General features: G+C 40.3%; 1 protein-coding gene across 12 annotated transcripts in view; it reads right to left on the reverse strand.

The window, feature by feature from the left end:
* LOC110948798 (neurexin-2-like) overlaps positions 1-18,411 on the reverse strand; it is a 126,321-nt gene that overhangs the window by 77,781 nt on the left and 30,129 nt on the right. For 6 of the 12 annotated variants that reach the window (XM_022190501.2, XM_022190502.2, XM_022190500.2 and 3 more), the window contains exons 4-7: positions 15,372-15,401; positions 15,124-15,135; positions 8,736-9,037; positions 1,443-1,604 (exon numbers count right to left, since the gene is read on the reverse strand). In XM_022190501.2, coding sequence (XP_022046193.1) covers positions 1,443-1,604; positions 8,736-9,037; positions 15,124-15,135; positions 15,372-15,401 — 506 coding nt within the window. The remainder of the gene's footprint in view (positions 1-1,442; positions 1,605-8,735; positions 9,038-15,123; positions 15,136-15,371; positions 15,402-18,411) is intronic. The other 6 variants (XM_051938095.1, XM_051938098.1, XM_051938094.1 and 3 more) reach the window with 2 other exon arrangements.

The raw sequence follows: 18,411 nt of genomic DNA on the forward strand, positions 1-18,411 counted from the left end.
GAAATGTGATGATTTCTTCCTTCCTCATACTCCACCTCTCAACCAGGTTTCATAGAATTCAGCAGGGTATTTTTTAGTGTAATCCTGCAGACAAACAGCACCTAAAACATTCCTCCATCTCCACTCTCGTCTTGGTGGTGGGACAAACTGACTGATCAACATTATCATTCATAGCCAGAAAATCTCAGCTATCTCTAAAATCTCTATGCACAAAGCGTCAGACTGAATTTGAAAACACAGATTACTTCGACGTATGTGCAAAAACTGGCCTAAAGATTTCCCTTTTCCGCCATTAATGAATTCTGTGATCGCATAAACTGGACGAAGGACTTGGCAGGTTGGACTGCTTTTTCAGCTTTTTCCAACTCAAAAATGCAGAACCGAAAGCAGGAGAAATCTTTTCATGTTACTTCTAGCAGAACACTGAAGTCAAACACACACTCTCCAACAATATTCAATCATTAATCTCCTTTTAACAAGACTGTATGCCAGTCCTTACAAACTGCCAAGCTCTCACTCTCACACATAATGAAGCTGCTGCTCGTTATACTTTGCTCCAACCTGCCGCTGCTGTTCCTAGCTTAGTCAGGTTGTTTCCACTCTATTTGCTTGGCGCATTTTGTATATCCCATATCTAAGTGATGTGTCTGTTCTGTCCTTGGTGCATTGTACTCCCTGCTGAATCCCATGCAGCTGGATTTAATGGGGATCAGCAGCAGAGCCTAATAACAGTTTATAAGCAATTATGGAATAAATGGTCTTATATTCTGTGACGTAAACGCCTCTGACAGAAGTAAACTCGGCGGTATTAGTTTTGTATTGGCCAGAAGAAAATCTGCCACCCTGGCGTCGGTGCCGCTAGCGCTGCCTGTTTAATCACGTCTCCTCTTAATACTTCCTGGGTAGGGGAAAGCATTTCTCTCACTTTTAATGGACGTAGCACATCATTTGCTTTTTATGAGTTCATTAAAAATTTGTGAGACCGGGCTGAAATTGAGCATTAACCTATAATTCACTGCTTTGTTTATACAACTGCTAATCCTAAGTACACGATCTTAACTTGCTTGCTCAAAATAATCAATCCGACAGGTGCGGGCCGGAGTTAAAACGCTTCACAAATGAAGACGTGGCAGTGATGAAAACTGGGTTCCGTCTGCGTTTCAGATACGAGCACGACATGCGTCTGTTTCTTATGTATATTAGCGCCACATTCTCAAAGGGATTCCCACAGGAAGCTAGAAATGCACATGCTCTGCACACAGCAGCCTCTCAGCTAAAAGTGTCTCCTTCAAACACCCTACAACGAGAGAATCAATACAAATGTGAGGGTGATTATCTATACGCACAACATGCTCCGCCTATGGGAAGGGGGAAGTGCCATCTAAGGAGGGATGGATAGTGTTTCCAGTCCTCTGCTGAGACCGAGGTCAGGCTGTACTCACATCTTTCAGACAGCCCATGAAGTTGTTGCTGACCGGGGAGCCTGGCAGGTCAGCTGTGTTGAGGCTGCCCCCTATGTAGAAGAGATCATCAGAGCCCAGCATGGTGTAGTCCTCCTGAGTGTAGCCGGTGGTGGTGAGAATCCCGTCCACCAAGATCGTCACCTAGGGGAACCATTAGGGGAGAGTGAGGAAAAATAAACAAGGCAGATTTTTAGTGAAACAGAAAGAAGTGGCCTAATTATTTCATGCTTCATTTCTTCTGATTCTGCTTGAGCTCGCCTTAATGTTGGATCTTGAAGTCAATTACAAGAACAGCTTTGAAGGGTTCACTAATCTCAGCTGATCCCTGTTTATGATATATTAGCAGGATAGCAGTGGAGTCAATATACCATAAATATTCCTTCCAGTGATAATTTGGCTCCAAAGCAATATGAATGCCACAGTATACTCAATTAATTTGAGATTAAAGATATAAGGATGGCAGGCTACATTACTAGTATATTGGCATCGGCACAACAAGATTATTCTCATATCAGTGTCATCAGCACACAGAGAAAAGGAAATGAATGGCTGAACAGGGCTATAGAGGTAAAAATGATATGCTTGTTGCCATGACAATAAGCCTACGGTTAACACGTATTACTGCACAAATGTAACAGCTCCCACTTAGGAGTAATAAGTGAAAACAATTACCATTTTTTTGTGTGGAGGTTTTTTTTTTCCTTGCAATTTTCAGGAAAATCAACTGTGAGCAGCTAATATTCTTTTGTAAATTGTACTGCCTATGATAAATAGCATTTAGGGTCAAAATTAAAAAATAACAGCTCGAACACGGCACTTGGGATATCATGTTTAAAAATGCAGTCAGCTGTTCTGATTTCTCAGACCATTCATAATCATTTCATAAATGCAGCAGGACGACACTGCAAACAAATTTGCTGTCATTTAGCAAATACATTTTTAATGATTAATAGTGTCTGACTTAGATTTTTTCTATTTTTCTTAGGAAGAACACAAAAACATTATTTCAAGCATGGTGCAATATGTTTTGGGAAGAATAAAGATTACACATTGCACGCAAAAATGGGAAGATATTCATTCCAAATCCAACAGAACTTCACTTTAGTGAGTAAGAGGGGCTAAAGAAACACAGAACAAATCACTTAAAATGCGGAATTCATGACCAGTCAGTTTTGGAGGCCCCTCGTCAATGAAAATCAAGCATTTAACCTTGCCCATTTGCTGTCTTTTTTATATACTAGAAGACATATAATGAGCAAAATAAGCAGTCATCGCTATGGCTGACCATCCCGGCCTATGATCTGCAGTGTACAGATGAGTCTTAAAAAACACAACTCGGACTGCCAGGGTCTCAGATGCAACAAACCTAAGGAACTGATCCCAACAAGTTGAAGGTGAGGCTTTCCATTAAACCCATTTCAGGGCTCCAGATTGCGACAAAATTTGAGTGAGTACAAGTAAAGTTTTCATCTACTCGAGCATGTGCGACCAGTAAATTTGCCTATTTTTAAATTACTATTGAATATTTTTTGTTGCTTACAAACGTCTGCTCCACACTTCAGCCAAGTAGACAGTAATGCGCAAATGAGCTGGTAGTCCAAAAGACGCAAGGAGAGGAACACCAAAGATGAAGAAGGCAGGCGAACGTGTGTGAGAGCAGGGGTCGAATGACGGTGAAGCTCCTGATGTTTCACAAAGCCTTTTTTTTACGTTCAGCCGTATTTTAAACACAATTTCATCTTTCTGTTCTTCACTTCTTTCTTCAAGAAACACCGTAACAGCTGTTTCTAAGTTTAGATACATCCTTTGCTAGACAGCAACAGCGTGGAACCGTTTACTTTCGTCTTTGCGTGAATTTTCAGACTTTTCAGCAGCGTCTTTGTCATGTCAAGAAACCTCGTCTTAGAGAAACACTTCCTGTGCCGCTGAATGGTTACAAAATAAAAGCCCGTAACATTAAAAATATGTCTTCAAAATAAAAGCCTGGAGGAAACGGTTATTTTAACATTAGCAAAACAAAGGCTTGCCAAAATTGATGAACTGATCAACAGACCTTTATAAGAGTAATTTACACGCGATTCGGTATAAATACATAACGTGCACATGCCTGTACTCATCACAAGGTCATTTTTATTAAAGATTTCATCCGTCGGAAATTATATGTCGCTGCACAGTAAAATGTAAATTGAAAACATAGTTTCTGCATTTATTGTGCAAGTATTTATCAGTAATACAGTGAAAATGAGAGGAAATGTGAATATTTACTTTGCAAGTCAATTTTGGTGTGCGCCCCTAAATTTCCTTCTTGTGCTCCTAAAATTTTAAGTTAGGGGCCACTGTGCTCCTAGGAAAAAAGTTAGTCTGGAGCCCTGTATTTATTAAAGATAATTAAAATAGAACAACATGACTCTAAAAATAAAGGTCGTACTAAGAGCCAGATAAAAGCCAGGCTTTAAAGCTGAATTTTACTTTTTTTTAAAAAATATCCACATTCTCTGCACATCTCAGTGTTTCAAAAGACCCAAATGCAGGACACAGGAGGGAGTTGTTGTTTTTTTAAACAGCCACAACAGCATCAACAACAACAAAAAAGGCGTCTAGATTTAATAACTAAAGCTGATGCAACAAAACCAATGTCCAAGGGAACAAACAAAAACACAGGGAGCAGGCAAAGGCTAACAATAATCCAAGTTGGCAAACGAGAAACACCGGGATCGAGCTGGAAACAAAGAGGCTTTAATTAAACAAGGTACAAACCACGGACGCTGAAGACATGATACGAAGAATATGGGCAAAGAATCGTGGCTGGGAACACAGACTGACAAGCACATGGACTGCACACGCATGGGAGGCAAACACAGGTGAAAACAATAAGACAGTCACATGGGCAGGAACAATAAGCAGGCAGGAAGTAATTGAAAAGAGAGACATACAAAGTACAGGGGGCACATGGAGATGGAGAGTAACAAAAAAAAAAAACAAATGACAAAGCCGTGACAAAGGCACTGAGGTCCTCTGGCAGCCTGCTCTACATCCTGCAGCCACAGTAGCTAAAAGTAGCCTGGCACTGGCTCTTAGACTGGACCCTAGGAACAACTCAGAGGCCGCTTCCAGAGGACAGCATCCACCCATGCCACTGTGCTGCTGCAGAGTCAGTTTCCAGTTCAAACATATCTGGTGGCTAGATTACTCTTATGCTACAACTTGCCATTGTGTTACTTAGAGTAATTTTACAGTGTTTGAGGAGAGCTGAAGGTGAGTAGGTTTGCTCAAGCTGGAGGTAAGTGGAGGAGGGGTGGGTGGAGAGGGAGGCCCGGACCAATTTGCATATTCATAGATCCACACAGAGTAAAGGAGGCAAAAGTGTATAGCCATTTTAAGACAAGAACTGATTCATTTAATGATGAGAAATCTAAATGTGTGATTTTGGTGATTTTCAGGGGTTTAAATCAATGCCAGGAGAAGCCTGTGATTCTACACTGCATCTCAAGAATCGGCAAATGTTGTGATACCTGCTGTACCTCTTTTGTGAATATCACCGGTGTTTGAAAGCAAGAGGACAAGAGACAAAAGAGTGACCTGACATGGTGTGTTCAGGTGTCAGGCCTATAAAACAAGGTTCTGCCTCTCCATTCGCTGCTACTGACAGATATTGATTTCCGTCTATTTAGTAGTGAAGCCTTCAGTATCTCCGGCTTGGCCACTGGACAATGAGAAGGCTCAACTGTGGGCTGATGATACTGCACATCAAGAAACTCCAGAAAAACATGCTCTTACGTCTAGGAACTGGCTGATTCTGGTTTTTCTTCCAGTCAACAATGTCTACAAAAAGGTGGATGGTGTCTAATATGATACTACGCCTTATCCTGACACCCAGATTTTGTGACATTTAGATATCTGAGGTGAAGGATCAATGCATTTAAAAGCGATTACTGAATTAGGTCATAAATTAGATGCACACTGGGAGATAATATTCAGCCTCAAGTTTGTGGCTGATCTTTCATCATAGTCTCTACAGGATTTCTACACAGATCTAATTGAAGGGTAAAATACATTTATGACTGTTTGTGTAACTCAAAAGAATTGTGCAGCGTTCAGAAGGAACAACAACAGATAATGTGTGTGCATGTGTTGTGTGCACTGGGCAGGTTAAAAAAAAGTCGATTCATATGTCATTAATAAGAACAACAAACAGAGAAAGAATGATCACTAATCAGTTCGCCCATGACAGCAAAATGAAAGACAGATGGAGAGGGAGATTGTAATGGGAGGAATTGTAGCCTGAAAAGCACCACCGAATCTAATAAAATGTTTCCACCAGCACTCTCTTGGGAGTTACATTTCCCCCTATCTACATGTCAGTGAGGTAACTTATCTGAGGGGAAAGCAATTTACACAGGGATCAAATGCATGCCTGAAAGCATAAGTGACGTTGTAAGCATTGGATTGCCGCTCTCCTGGAAGCCAGGGGAAGGAAACAGACGTGGAGGAGGATGCAAGTTTGTATGCAGGTTAGTGTGACAGGTTCAGAATATATTGGTGATGATGAGATGGTTAGATCCAAAATGAATTCTGCTTTAGCAAAGAAAACTGACATTTAAATGCATGGCATGCGCAGAGCTCATTGTGGAGAATATATTTAGTTGTGTGCTTCAAGTAAATTTACAAACTCACTTTATGTGGCGGAGAAAAGGTCGTATCCTCATTTTGCTTTTGGAACTTTGATTTTGTTTTCAGGATTAAGTTTGGAATACATGATGGTGGACACAGATTTTGCGTCTTCTGCAGATATAAATCTATTTTAAGTGCACATGCATTTAACATCAATAAAAAAAACTGCTTCATTTGATAATTTAACAGTTGTCTCAACACATATACTACACACTTTCCTGATACCTGCAAAATTGGCTAGGAAACATGTCAACAGCTAGGCATGTTATAATGCTTTAATTAAGCTTCATTAACAACATCAGCAGGTGTATGTGAGGAAAACAGCTGTGCTTATAAAAAAGAATCTGAGAACAGTGATGTAGCTTGGATACACAATTTAATTTTCTACAAGTGATACTAATGGCAAAGCTGACTGCAGCTGTTAGAGAACAATAGCATAACTGGCAATTAAGGAGCCCAAAAGAGAACTATAAGAGAGCATATTGATTACAATTTCTGTGGGTAGATGTGTGAAAAAGCAACTGATTGCCACGCTAACAGGTGATATATGAATGTTGTATCTTGTTTATGTTGGAACCTAAGTGGCCAAAAATCAGGCGAAAAGCAAATTGCATTCTTTTATTTTTGGCAACTCTAGTGCAAAATGACTGCATGGAAGTATTGCAACAAACAGTTTCCCCTCAGAGAATGAGCAACATTAGCCTTGAGAGTTTATATTTGTCATTTGGTCACCTGACAAATGTAAGTCCTATATTTACTCTCTTTATAGTCTGCACCAACTCTTGCATCTTTAGGTTTGTTTACTGTGCGGCAGGCAGTCTGCAGTTTGTTTCTCAGCAGGCATCGACATTATCAGACCTTGTTGCTGCTTGTTAGCCGCTGTTAACCGGAAACCGGACTGATAACGCTGAACCATATAGTAAACGGTGTGACAGGGCTCTCTACAGGGGTAATTACGTGTGGATTTGCCACTGCAGCTAATCACTTTACATGACGCTTATTCACATTTTTTCAATGTTAATATAAAAAAGTGCAGCTGTAAGGAAGTGGCACTAATTGCAGAATGACTGCAGTCAGAGACGAATGCCAGCAGGGAAACATTTAATGTACCAGACACATCCTGGCAGTAAATTAGTTTGGGAATTCAGTGCCTTGTCCAGACAGTGTTAATGATATGAAACCTTAGAGTCGGGCTGTACTTGGTTGGCGTACAGTAGGCAGAGCAGTACAATGCCGGACACATGCAGTGGCTGTATTCATTATGTAAGCTTGGCTTTTTTTTCGTACATGACCTCCCTGATACTGCTGCAATGTTGAATCAGTGGCTACAGCAACAATAAAAAATTGTTTCTGGCTTTTTGTTCAAGAGGAGTTTATCAAAATGTGAAAATCTGTTCTGTAAGTAGAAAAACGAACAGACTCCTGAGATGTTATCACTACTGCCAGATAAATTAATGTGATGGATAATACTATATGAATTGACTTCCTTTTTCAACGGGGTTTTAAAAAAAAGCCTTTGCAGCAATCTTTTGGGCGCAGAAAAAATTAAGTTGCTGAATTATAAAAAAACAACTTGGTGAATTCCACCAAAGCAATCTATTTCATGAGAAAGGGGGCAATGACCTGATATGAGCTTGCAATATCAGAATGTGGAAAATGGGAACGGAAATATTAAGTGTTCAACAGAACCCAGCACAGTATTTGTTTCCTGTCAGTTTACCCTGCCAGTGGACAATAGTGTCTAAGCTCGTTTCGAATTGGATTGGTATTACCTGTGTTAGGAAGCATGAGCTCCTTACCTGACCACATGCAGACCTTCTGTGTAGTAAGGTTGACCTGAATGAACCGCCATTCTGTTTGTTTAGTCTCGTAGCTACAGATAAAATTGGAATTATAATATTAAGGGTTTGTTTTGCCTGATTAAAGCAAGCTACTTGTTAAAATACATTAAGTTTGCAGAAGTCAACACCTTAGTTTCCTCCTAGCAGAGGGCATCTTGTCCTGGAGGTTTAAAAAAAGGGGGGGGGGGGGGGGCAGGACTCTACAGCAGCTCTTTTATTGGTTCACTAAGTAGGCGGGATCTCAAATATGATTGGATTGTAGATGGGACCTGATTGGCCAGTTTAAACCAGAAGACAAGCCCCCTGTCCTATAAATGTGAGTGCACTGCCAGAGAAGTAGGGAAATGTTTTGTTCTGAAGGCAGCACAATACAGCACTCCGAACTGTTTAATGCAGTTGTGAACATTTTCTCGTAAGTATTTTTTTCTTGCTTTTTTTGTTGTACTTATGGAGATGCGCTGTTTGTTAGAAAAAATTGTAGAAAATGGCTTCAGATTTTCAAGCACAATTTTTTGTCAGCATGTTTGTTCTCCTCATGCCTCGCAAGGCTACCAACACCCAGGATCTGATCCAAATGTTCAAGACAATTACATTGTTGCTATAAAGCAAACAATTGCTTCATCATACATGACTTTAAATCCCTTCTGTCAGCTTCTGACTTGAAAGCAAACATGATGACATGATGCATAATATTACAATTTTCAAAAAGAGTCTTGTGCGCAGAAAGCGTGGAAATCACGGGTAATGGATGCATACACACCTGACGGAGGTTGCGTGTCACTCGCACATCATGCCAGACATTGTCATTAAACTTCCCACTGGCAGGCTCCACCAGGGCTTCAAAAGCACCAGAGCCCAGGTTGATGACCAGCCACAGAGCTCCGTTCCTCAGGGACAGGTTGACATAGTCAGCTGACCGCCCTGTGTGAAGCAGCAGGCCATTCCTCTGCAGGGTGCGGAAGGACAGCGTGATCTCATCCAAACTACTCTGAATGGGAGTCTGGGACAGGTTGTAGCTGAAGAACTCATTGCCTTTAAAGGTGGCCACTGACTCCGCCTGCCCTGAGAGGGGAAGAGAAACATGTTAGATAATTCTTCCTGTCATCAGGCTCAGCTCTTACTTGTCTTCTAGCTATATTCATATGTTGAAATAGAGTGAGTTTGGTAGGTGGATCTAAAGACTAACATGAGCAGAAATAGAAACTGTTTGACAGATATTTCACTATCACTAAAAACCAACTTGAAAAGGCCATTTGTGTAGCTATTAACATATGCTACAAAATCCCCGTACATTCTGATGAACGAATGTACTGTCAATGAGGCAACACATGATTCTGTATGTTTTACACACGAAAGGATAAATCTGGTTATATTCTATATTCTTCTTTTTGTTAACAAATCCAGTGGAAAGACTAACATCAGCAAAAAAAGTGATCTAATTGACAAGTTTTGTCTTTGCAGACAAAGCTTAACAAAGCTTATTAATCTGTTCAGTACATCCACAAAAACACACCAGGGTCACAGTGTAACAGCAATTTCATGGCTGAAAATAGGCTCAGCTAATGTCCAATTTACTCATCTAGGAGTGAAATTTGCTAAAAACTATAGAATAATGCCAGCTTTATCCTTTATTCCACAGTGACATTTAAAATGCCAATATAAATGTGTCAGGCTTAGCTAAGACATCTAATTGTACACCCGCAGTCCAATGAATATCAGTTGACTGAAGGGAGAGAGAAGCGGAAGTTGATTAATAATGTTGTTTTCTCTCTGTGTCATTGTTTCTTTTCATTCCACATGTTAGCAACATAACTGTTTACAAGAAACCCAAGCAATGTATCTTTCTCGGTAAACATCGTATGGCAAATAATACTAAATCATTCTAAACGTTACAGTTCATTCAACAATGCTGCTACTGCAACTTCCAGAAAATGGGAGGTTTGTAGTTTTGACAGTTTTTGCTAATAAAGTATTGACAATATTTTGAAAAAAATGAATAGATACAGTAGATAGACAGTTAGAGCCTATAAAAAGTACTGACCATTTAATCATGGTCACTTCAATTTGGCCTTTTGACAAAAAAATTACAAAAATCATGTAGAATTGAAAGTTGGTTTTTACAAAGTAATCTCAGTTAATTAAAACATAAGATGTGAAAGAAGTCACTGTGTAAGTATTGCCTTCTTCAAGTCAGTATTGAACAGAAGCAGCTTTGGCTGTAATTACAGCATGGAGCCTGTGTGGATAGGTCTAAATCAACCTTGCACTTCTGGACTCTGCAGTTTTATCCTATTTTTCTTTCCAGAAACTGTTGAAGCTCTGTCAGGTGGCACAGGGATTACAAGTCAACAGCCCTTTTGAAATCTAGTCACAAATTCTCAATTGGATTGAGGTCTGGGCTCTGACTCGGCCACTCCAGAACATTCACAATGTTGTCTTTGAACCATCTCTAGCTTTGCCTGTATGCTTTGGATCATAATGTTGCTGGAAAACAAATCTTCTCTCAAGCTGGGTTTTTCTTGCAGATGCATCAGGTTGTCCTCCAAGACTTCTCTATACTTTGCTACATTCATTTCACCCTCTACCTTTTTTGGCCCGTCGGTGCTGCAGAGAAGCATCCTCAAATCATGATGCTGCCACTGCCATGCTTCATGGTGGGGATAATGTGTTCGTAATAATGTGCAAGATTTGGTGTCTAGTTTTATGGACAAAAATATTTGGTCTCATCAGACCCTTCTAAAACCTTTGAACATAGTTGGTTGGAGCGTTATTTTATCTCATGGTATAATTACAGCCACAAGTACTGATTCACCAGTGACTGAACCTTCCAGATACAAGTGTCTTTATATTTCAGTCACTTGAGACATATTGACTGCACTAAGATGAGCTCTTTTTTACCCTGTGACTTGAAGCAGCAATTGGCTGCACTTGTGTTAAATGAGGTGAGTCACTATAAAGGGGGTGAATAATTTTATGTTTTTTATGTGCTATATTTTTCATCAAATGACATTATTCTGTAGAAAATTGTAAATTCTTGTCAAAAAAAAATTATTGACCATAATTCAATGTTCAAAAGAAATAAAAACTTCCACAGGGGGTAAATACTAGATAGATAGATAGATAGATAGATAGATAGATAGATAGATAGATAGTCCACTCGCCCTATGGATACTGAATACTAAAACCTAATATATTCTATTTTGCTTCATAATTCACTAAGGCCTTCCACACACATATACAATACATTCTGACACCCACTCTTAATTTCAAATATCCTCAGAAAAAGTCCACGTTAGTAACTCATGACATTCTACCACTGTTTTACATTGCTCCCGCAGGAGTAATGTTAATTATTGTGTAACACGTATAACATGAGTGGGCTGTTTCAAGCCCCGTTCTATCCTTGTTTATAAGATGCAGCTTCCGAGCTACTGAGCAATCGTTTCAAGCTAGAAGGATAAGCTATCCCTTAAGCCTATGTTTGTTTGTACAGTAAATGTCGGGTTCTGAACTGCAGGGCCAATTTAAGGCCCCAGGATCAGTGGTCCCATTACTCTCTATTGTTTGAGCAGCGTAGTTACTTACACAGCACACAGCAAACCGTTAAACTATCGTTGTGGATCATAAAGAGCAAGTTTCTCATTCATCGATGCTTTATGTGAAAAGAGCATGTGCAGAGTCAACGCAGCAAGCAGTCAAGGGAACTTACAGTGGTTGGGAAAAACACTATGGAACACTACATGTATTTTAACCTTATTTAGCAAAACATGAGTGCTTTTATGTCAGCTTCCATTTCCTAAGAAGGCTTTCCTCATAAGAAATCCGTCATTATAACAAGTGGATATGCACCATAACCTGTGCACATCCTGTGAAATCATCTTTCTATCATTCCCGGCTTTCCATGATAAAGATGTCACTAGCAGATGACCCTGAAGCCCTTTTGAAGGTCTTTGAGAGGTCTAAGGAAGTGTGTGGGTGTTGAGAAAGGCAGGGACCATATCTCTGCTTTCACACTTACCTAGAAGGTGGCCTATTGTCTGCAGCAGTGCTGAGGGAAAAAAAAATGCTGGCTTTGTTTTCTCTGACACCAGACTTTGGCAGCAACTCCAAGGAAATACCTTCAAAAGCATCAACTGCAGCCAGTATGCCAGCTAAAAGATACTGCTGGAACAGTTTAGCACTTTATGTATGTTGAGCTGACTGAGAGTGGGTTAGAGCCATCTACCTTTTTGGATTCAGGCATAAGAGCATTGTAATGAACAATATCTTCATGCAAATGGGAGCACATATTGGTAGAAAAAGAAAGCTCAGCAGAAAATAATGGCAGAACCAACAATTCCTACACGTCTGTCCTGCTTTTCTTCCTGTTGTTGCATCTTGCATCAACTCTGTCTGTGTCTCACTCTGCATCATTCACTTTACTTGCAAGCCCTGGTCTGACATCATAAAAAGTCCCTCTAAATTCAAGATGCAAACACAAGTGAGTCCTTCTAGCGGAGCAGTGCTCATGGCCAATCCAATGAAGTGTGCAGCTACAAAATATGGAGAGTCGTAACATCCTGGGTGCCACTTGAGCACTAGACAAGTTAACTGTAAGATTGCCAGTGATGTCTTTCCTCAGAAAGTATTATCTGTAACACTGGTGCCCTGAGGTAAGCATTAGCTCATAGCAGTTACAACATGAGGTACATCAAACCCTGTAAAGAGAAAAGGTCACGATATCAGGTGAAAAGATTTGATCAGCTACAACTATTTCCTATTAGCCCACTTGTTCAAGTCACAATTACACTGCTGCAGTGGAAGCAGCTCCTGCCAACACTGGGGCTGCTCATTAATATTAAGCTTTCCAGCAGAGTGATTTCAAAGTGATCCAAAAGCCTGGGGCACAGATGCAGTTGCTAACCTCATCTTCTGCTCAGGGGTTGGGAGTTGGTTGTGTGTTGGGTGCACCCCGCCCTAAGTCAGGCGGTGTATATGGAGATGGTGGGTAATCTCATCATTTACACTGCATCTGTGTGTTCACGCTAACAAAGAATTTTCAGGCTGAAGCATGTGCATGAGCTGCCACTCCTGATTGTTCTGAAATCTTCATCTATTTGTGAGGAAATAAATAGAGATCAAATCAGAACACTCTCTGGAGTATCCCCTCAGGCTAGAGCTGGAACATTGTTAATAACAAATGTTTGTTATAACATTAAATGGCTGAGTAAAACTTTGATGTCTCATGTATATCCCATGAGGTCAGATGCACATTTGCTTTGTTACTAATTGTAGCTGTGCTCTGCCTGAGTACTGCTTGGAGGGTTATTTCAGTAAATCTTCATTCCACAATCAATTACCAACTTCTTCTTCATTTTAATGCATGAAATCGAGCAATTACATTTAGACCTCATTTTATGAAAAATCACATTTGTTTGGCTTTAGGATACACTTGATTTACTAAATATTTTATAGAGCAATGCTATTTTAATACAGCAGACAATATTAATCATTGCACAAGTGAGGCGGCAGTGGCATACAGTTTAACCAATCACGTTGTATTGTCATCAGTTAAAGTAAGAACAGAATTTTTTTTGGCTTGATAAAGACTAATTACTACCTCTAAACACGAGAAAGAAGGAATCCAAACCGTAATCTATAATGTTTCAGTCATGTACAGCCTCGATCTTATAGGTGGTGAAAAATGACCATAGTCATTCCATGTCATATTTGCTTAAGTGTTTTCATCTACTGTAAATGACCTTGATGTGAGTGCTATCAGTTCTACACAAGAAAATGCACATGAGAACGCTCTTTTTTTTCATCTTCACCGAGTGGGAGTGTGAATAACACGAGATGACATACAAAGCTATTTCGGTTTACAGCTGCCGATTATTCATTATCATCTCTCAGAATTGACTGGGTTGAAAGAAAGAAAGGGATACAAATTCAGAAGCCCTACCGCTAAACCAACCCCAGCGTTTTCTGGTCCGATAAGTCGTTTTCTGGAAGACTTGGGCCAGTGTATTATAATGTCAGAGTGGGTCATCAAGCCAAGTTCCAAGCATGCTTAGAGACAACACTGATTGCCATGGCGACAGGATGATGACTTTCATCTGAATCTCACAGCATGTGGTGGAAAACCCAAAGCCTAAATACAGCAGACTTCATGTAGGTCAGTGCTACCCATACTATTCAGTGAAACTGTCCCTTTCCCCCCTTGTATTGTGCAGTTGCATTGTGCTGGATGAATGTTTTCCTTCCAAGGATTTACATCACAGTACTTTAGCTTTACTTTAACCCTCTGAATCCCCCCAAATAGACATGTTGTCTTTGAAAAGCCATTAAAGTTACACTATTCATCATAGCCAAAAAGAATTTTTAATTTCAAACTCAGACATACTTATCTGTGACATGCAATTCCACTGGGAAACTCAATGTAAGTGAGTAAAATATCTATAGTATGTGCAGCCACCGTTTTCCAGTATTGGTAACACCTGTGGGTAGACACTCCAGGTTTTTCCTTTTTTTGTAAAATAAATATTTAAAGAAATACAACTTATGTTTTGACTTGTTTATTATTTATGGTATTTTGAGCCCTGTCTACTTCTAGCCATATGAATCCTGTTTCTATAAAGGTGCAGTACTTTATGTTGTTGTAAAAAATAAGCCCACAGTGAGTAAAAATATGATGAGTAAAAAAATTCCCTAAAAATTGTTTGGCTTTCAGAGGGTTAATGAATACATTTCTAAGCACTTGACTCAGTGTAACGCGTGTAATATGAAATATCTTTTACTTGTGTGCATTGCTATTATTTTTTTTAACTAACAGGACACCACAATAGAGTCTCTTCTTGACTCTTAGCTGTTTATTAGCGAACCGCTTTGCATACACTTCTCATCCATATGCATCTCATTTATAACACAACTGAGAAATCAGTGTTATCTTGCAACTGTAAGAAAATCAGAATTATGTATGCAATATTTGCAAAAAAGATTCCTCTGATAACACTAAAAATTTTAATAGCAACAAAGGTAGACTGCTTTCTTTGTGGACCTGAGAGACATTTTTAAGATGAGATATGTTTATTCTTTATTACTGACACCTGTTTCCTTTGAAAACACCATGGAACCAAACCGAAGAGATGCTATGAGCATAGATGCATTACCTTGGCGAAAAACTGCAGAGGTCAAAGGTGATGTTCCAGTAGCTCAGTCAGTGGTCAGGACAAGGGTTTGACGGACACAAATTGAGTGAATAGTGAGCATAACATGAGAGGAAGCAAAAACGAATAGGCAAGTATATGAAAAAAGAGGAGAGGAAATATTAGTGCAGCACAGTTAACTGAAATGATTTCAGGGGAAGGGAAATGTGTCAGGTGGCTGGGAAGGAAAAGCAAACCAATAGACCCCATACCTTGGCGGTTTAACATCAGGTGCGCCAGACCTTGAGGGAAAGAACAGAAAAAAGGATACGAAAACAGGAAGTTCATAAAGAGGTTTGGGAGAACAAAAGCATTGTCACAATGTTGGACTGCAGTTTGTGACAGACATCCTGGGGTAGGTACGGATGTCAAAGTTCAAACTAAAATATAAAGGGGAAATCAAACTAAAAACAGACAAACATCTCAAGGGAGGAGAGGGAAGGCAAGGAAAGAAAAAAACATCTTGACGGTGCAACCCTGATAGGTAGTTGCTCACACAGATGCTTTTTTCTAATGGAACACATACTGTATGTTTACTTGATGCAGACAGCGTTTGAGATGTATCAGGTATACATAAAACCCGCTTTGTATTGCAAGCTCCTAATGTAAAAAAAAGTCACACATGGTAATGCTAGATTATTGATTTCTGAGATCTCTAACACGGTTCTATAAGCTTCGCAACTCATCTCAAGTTCTCCACATGTGAGAATTTTGAATGTAGGTGCAACCGAGTCAGATGAACCTATTTAACCTTCAATACGGCAGCTTTCTGTAAAAGGGCAGAAGTGACACCATTCCTTACTTTTTAAATCTTTTGTGACTTCCTCTTTCAGAGGATTTAATGCGGTGGGTTTACACGGTGGAGCCTGACGACTACACTTCTCTCGTGACATTGATATAATAACACAACAACAAACATGTAAGAGCTCAGGCTGCAATGATCACCGAACCTTTTAATTCTAAGGAAATAGCAGAGGAGAGTTGTAGCTGAGTGCTGCACTGTGTTAAAGCCTCACTGACTTTGAACCATCATAAAGCTGGTCAGCCAAGCAAAAATGACACGTCCCACCTCCATATTCTGTCAAATGGAAGAGTAAGACTGAATACACTTGTTTGTAACTGCACTGGTCAACACATACAGGCCAGTCTTACCAGAATAATCGAGGCTTAAGGCAGTCAGTAAACCCCAAGGTCAGTATTACATGTGGCATTCTGATAATAATTATAAATACAGCACTGCAGCACTTACAGTCACATTGGGAATGCACAGTGTGCATGTTTCTCTACACACAAAGAAAAGCCATAGTAAAACTACATTCTCAAGCATTTATAAAAATCCACTGCAACCATCAATCTTATTGCATGTAGCAGGTGACTCTGTATAAGAGCCCTGCAGGTTAGCCTGCACGCACTGTGTTGATCAAAGCTAAATCTAATTTAGACAGATGTATACCAAAAGCTTAAGACTCAAGTAGGTCAGCCAGAAACGGTATGGCATACCTCACCTGCTACTCCTGCCAAAAAGGAGTTTTGGACTGACACAATGCAACACTTCTGCTGAGCACATGAGCCCCACTGTGCCAGCCAACACAAACAGCTCTCATCACTGCATCGGCACTCTAAGACCCTGTACAGCAAGTCACTTATTCACAGTTCTAGCACCACTTCAGTCATTAGGTAAAACCTTATGAGGGGGCAGGTCGCTGTTGCACAAATCTCCTCGCGTGTTCCACTGAACAAGGCTGTTAACGCTGCAACTCTCGGTGTGGAATGGACATGATTACCCCTGGGAGGGTCCTTGCCTGCCAACACGTAGGCTTTTGATACAGAGTGCCATTGCAAAGCAAGCGACTGAGCCTCTGCTTAGACAGGATTCACCCACAACCCTGTCTGCATAGCAGACAAAGAGCTGCTGTGTGCTCCCCCACTGCGGCTGCCTGTGCACTCCACATGACAGACCGACGTACGCTTTCACACGACATAAATTATGCCACCTCTTCTCCCCCTCATCACTCCTCAGGTGATCTCATTCTTACTCGCTGCGCTGAGATGCGGCTGGATTAAGATCGTGTCTGGCTGTATCCTCTTTCTGTCTTTCTGCTATGTATATTACTCAGTACTAACACGTAGAATCAGCAATGACGGGCTACAGGGGAGGCTTTTATACAGTGTCATTAATAGTAACAAAGACTCTGTTGTTGGAAGCCACCACTGACTGAGATAGCAGGACGAATATGGAGTAAAACCTCTTTCCATCTCTTTGTCTTCGGTTGTGGTGGCAAAATCCAACTACAATATCGAAACTATACATTCTTTATCTGCTGAATAATGCCCCAGTCTAACCGTCAACTAAGGTTATTCCTGTGAAGCTAGAGAAAAGAACTTTAATACAAACAATCTGAAGCTACTTCACACACCTCTGATTTTTTTGCCGAGCACTGGGGTGAAGAAAACTAATTTGCCTCTCTGGTGCTGGTCACCGGAACAACAGCTAGGCAGGCTCAGTCAACACAGTAATCTCTGACAATGTTTGTGTTCCCGAGGAGTTGACGAAAAGTGGATTAAGAGTGGTGTCGGTACTGCCCTTGTGTAGAAGCAGCCATCTATTGAATGTGCGCATCCTACTTGGCTGTGCCTTGCATCCAAATCTCAGTGTGTGGAAATGCATAGATAAATGTGGAGTCCCATTAGAGGGGGAAGCCTGTATGGAAACAAACTGTCCTCTCTACCAGTAATCTACTAGCCTTCTATTTTTAAATAAGAGCTTCAGGGCAGACAAAGATTAATAACCAGTGGATGGAAGCTCATTTTATTAAAATGTTGCTATGTTACTTTTAGAATCCTTTCAGCTTGGCCTTATATAACAGCATTTTTGCTATTTTTTGGAAGAAGAAGCTAATAAACACCCTTTAAAAAGCCGACTGTTCTAGTCAGGCCACAATTTACCTCTTGAATTTGGTGTTATTGATCATTCCATCATGTCACTCTGTAAGAGGTTGTGCAATTTCCAGCAGTGGTTTATTAGTAATGAGCTTGCCGTGCTCCAACTCACTGATGTTGGGCAAATCCATAACTTGAAAACCGTATATCAGAAACTGCTGCCGAGCAACTCTTTGTGATTTCAAACCATCAAGAAGGTGCCACCTTTGGCCACAGTCCAATTAATGGTACAGCTGGTTGAAAGGAAGTGCTTCACACTGTGAATGATGAATGTTTAAATTCATGGAGAGCACAGTTTTTTGACCTATGTGA

This window comes from Acanthochromis polyacanthus, chromosome 17, assembly GCF_021347895.1.
Source record: "Acanthochromis polyacanthus isolate Apoly-LR-REF ecotype Palm Island chromosome 17, KAUST_Apoly_ChrSc, whole genome shotgun sequence".
In the NCBI taxonomy this organism is placed as follows: domain Eukaryota; kingdom Metazoa; phylum Chordata; class Actinopteri; family Pomacentridae; genus Acanthochromis; species Acanthochromis polyacanthus.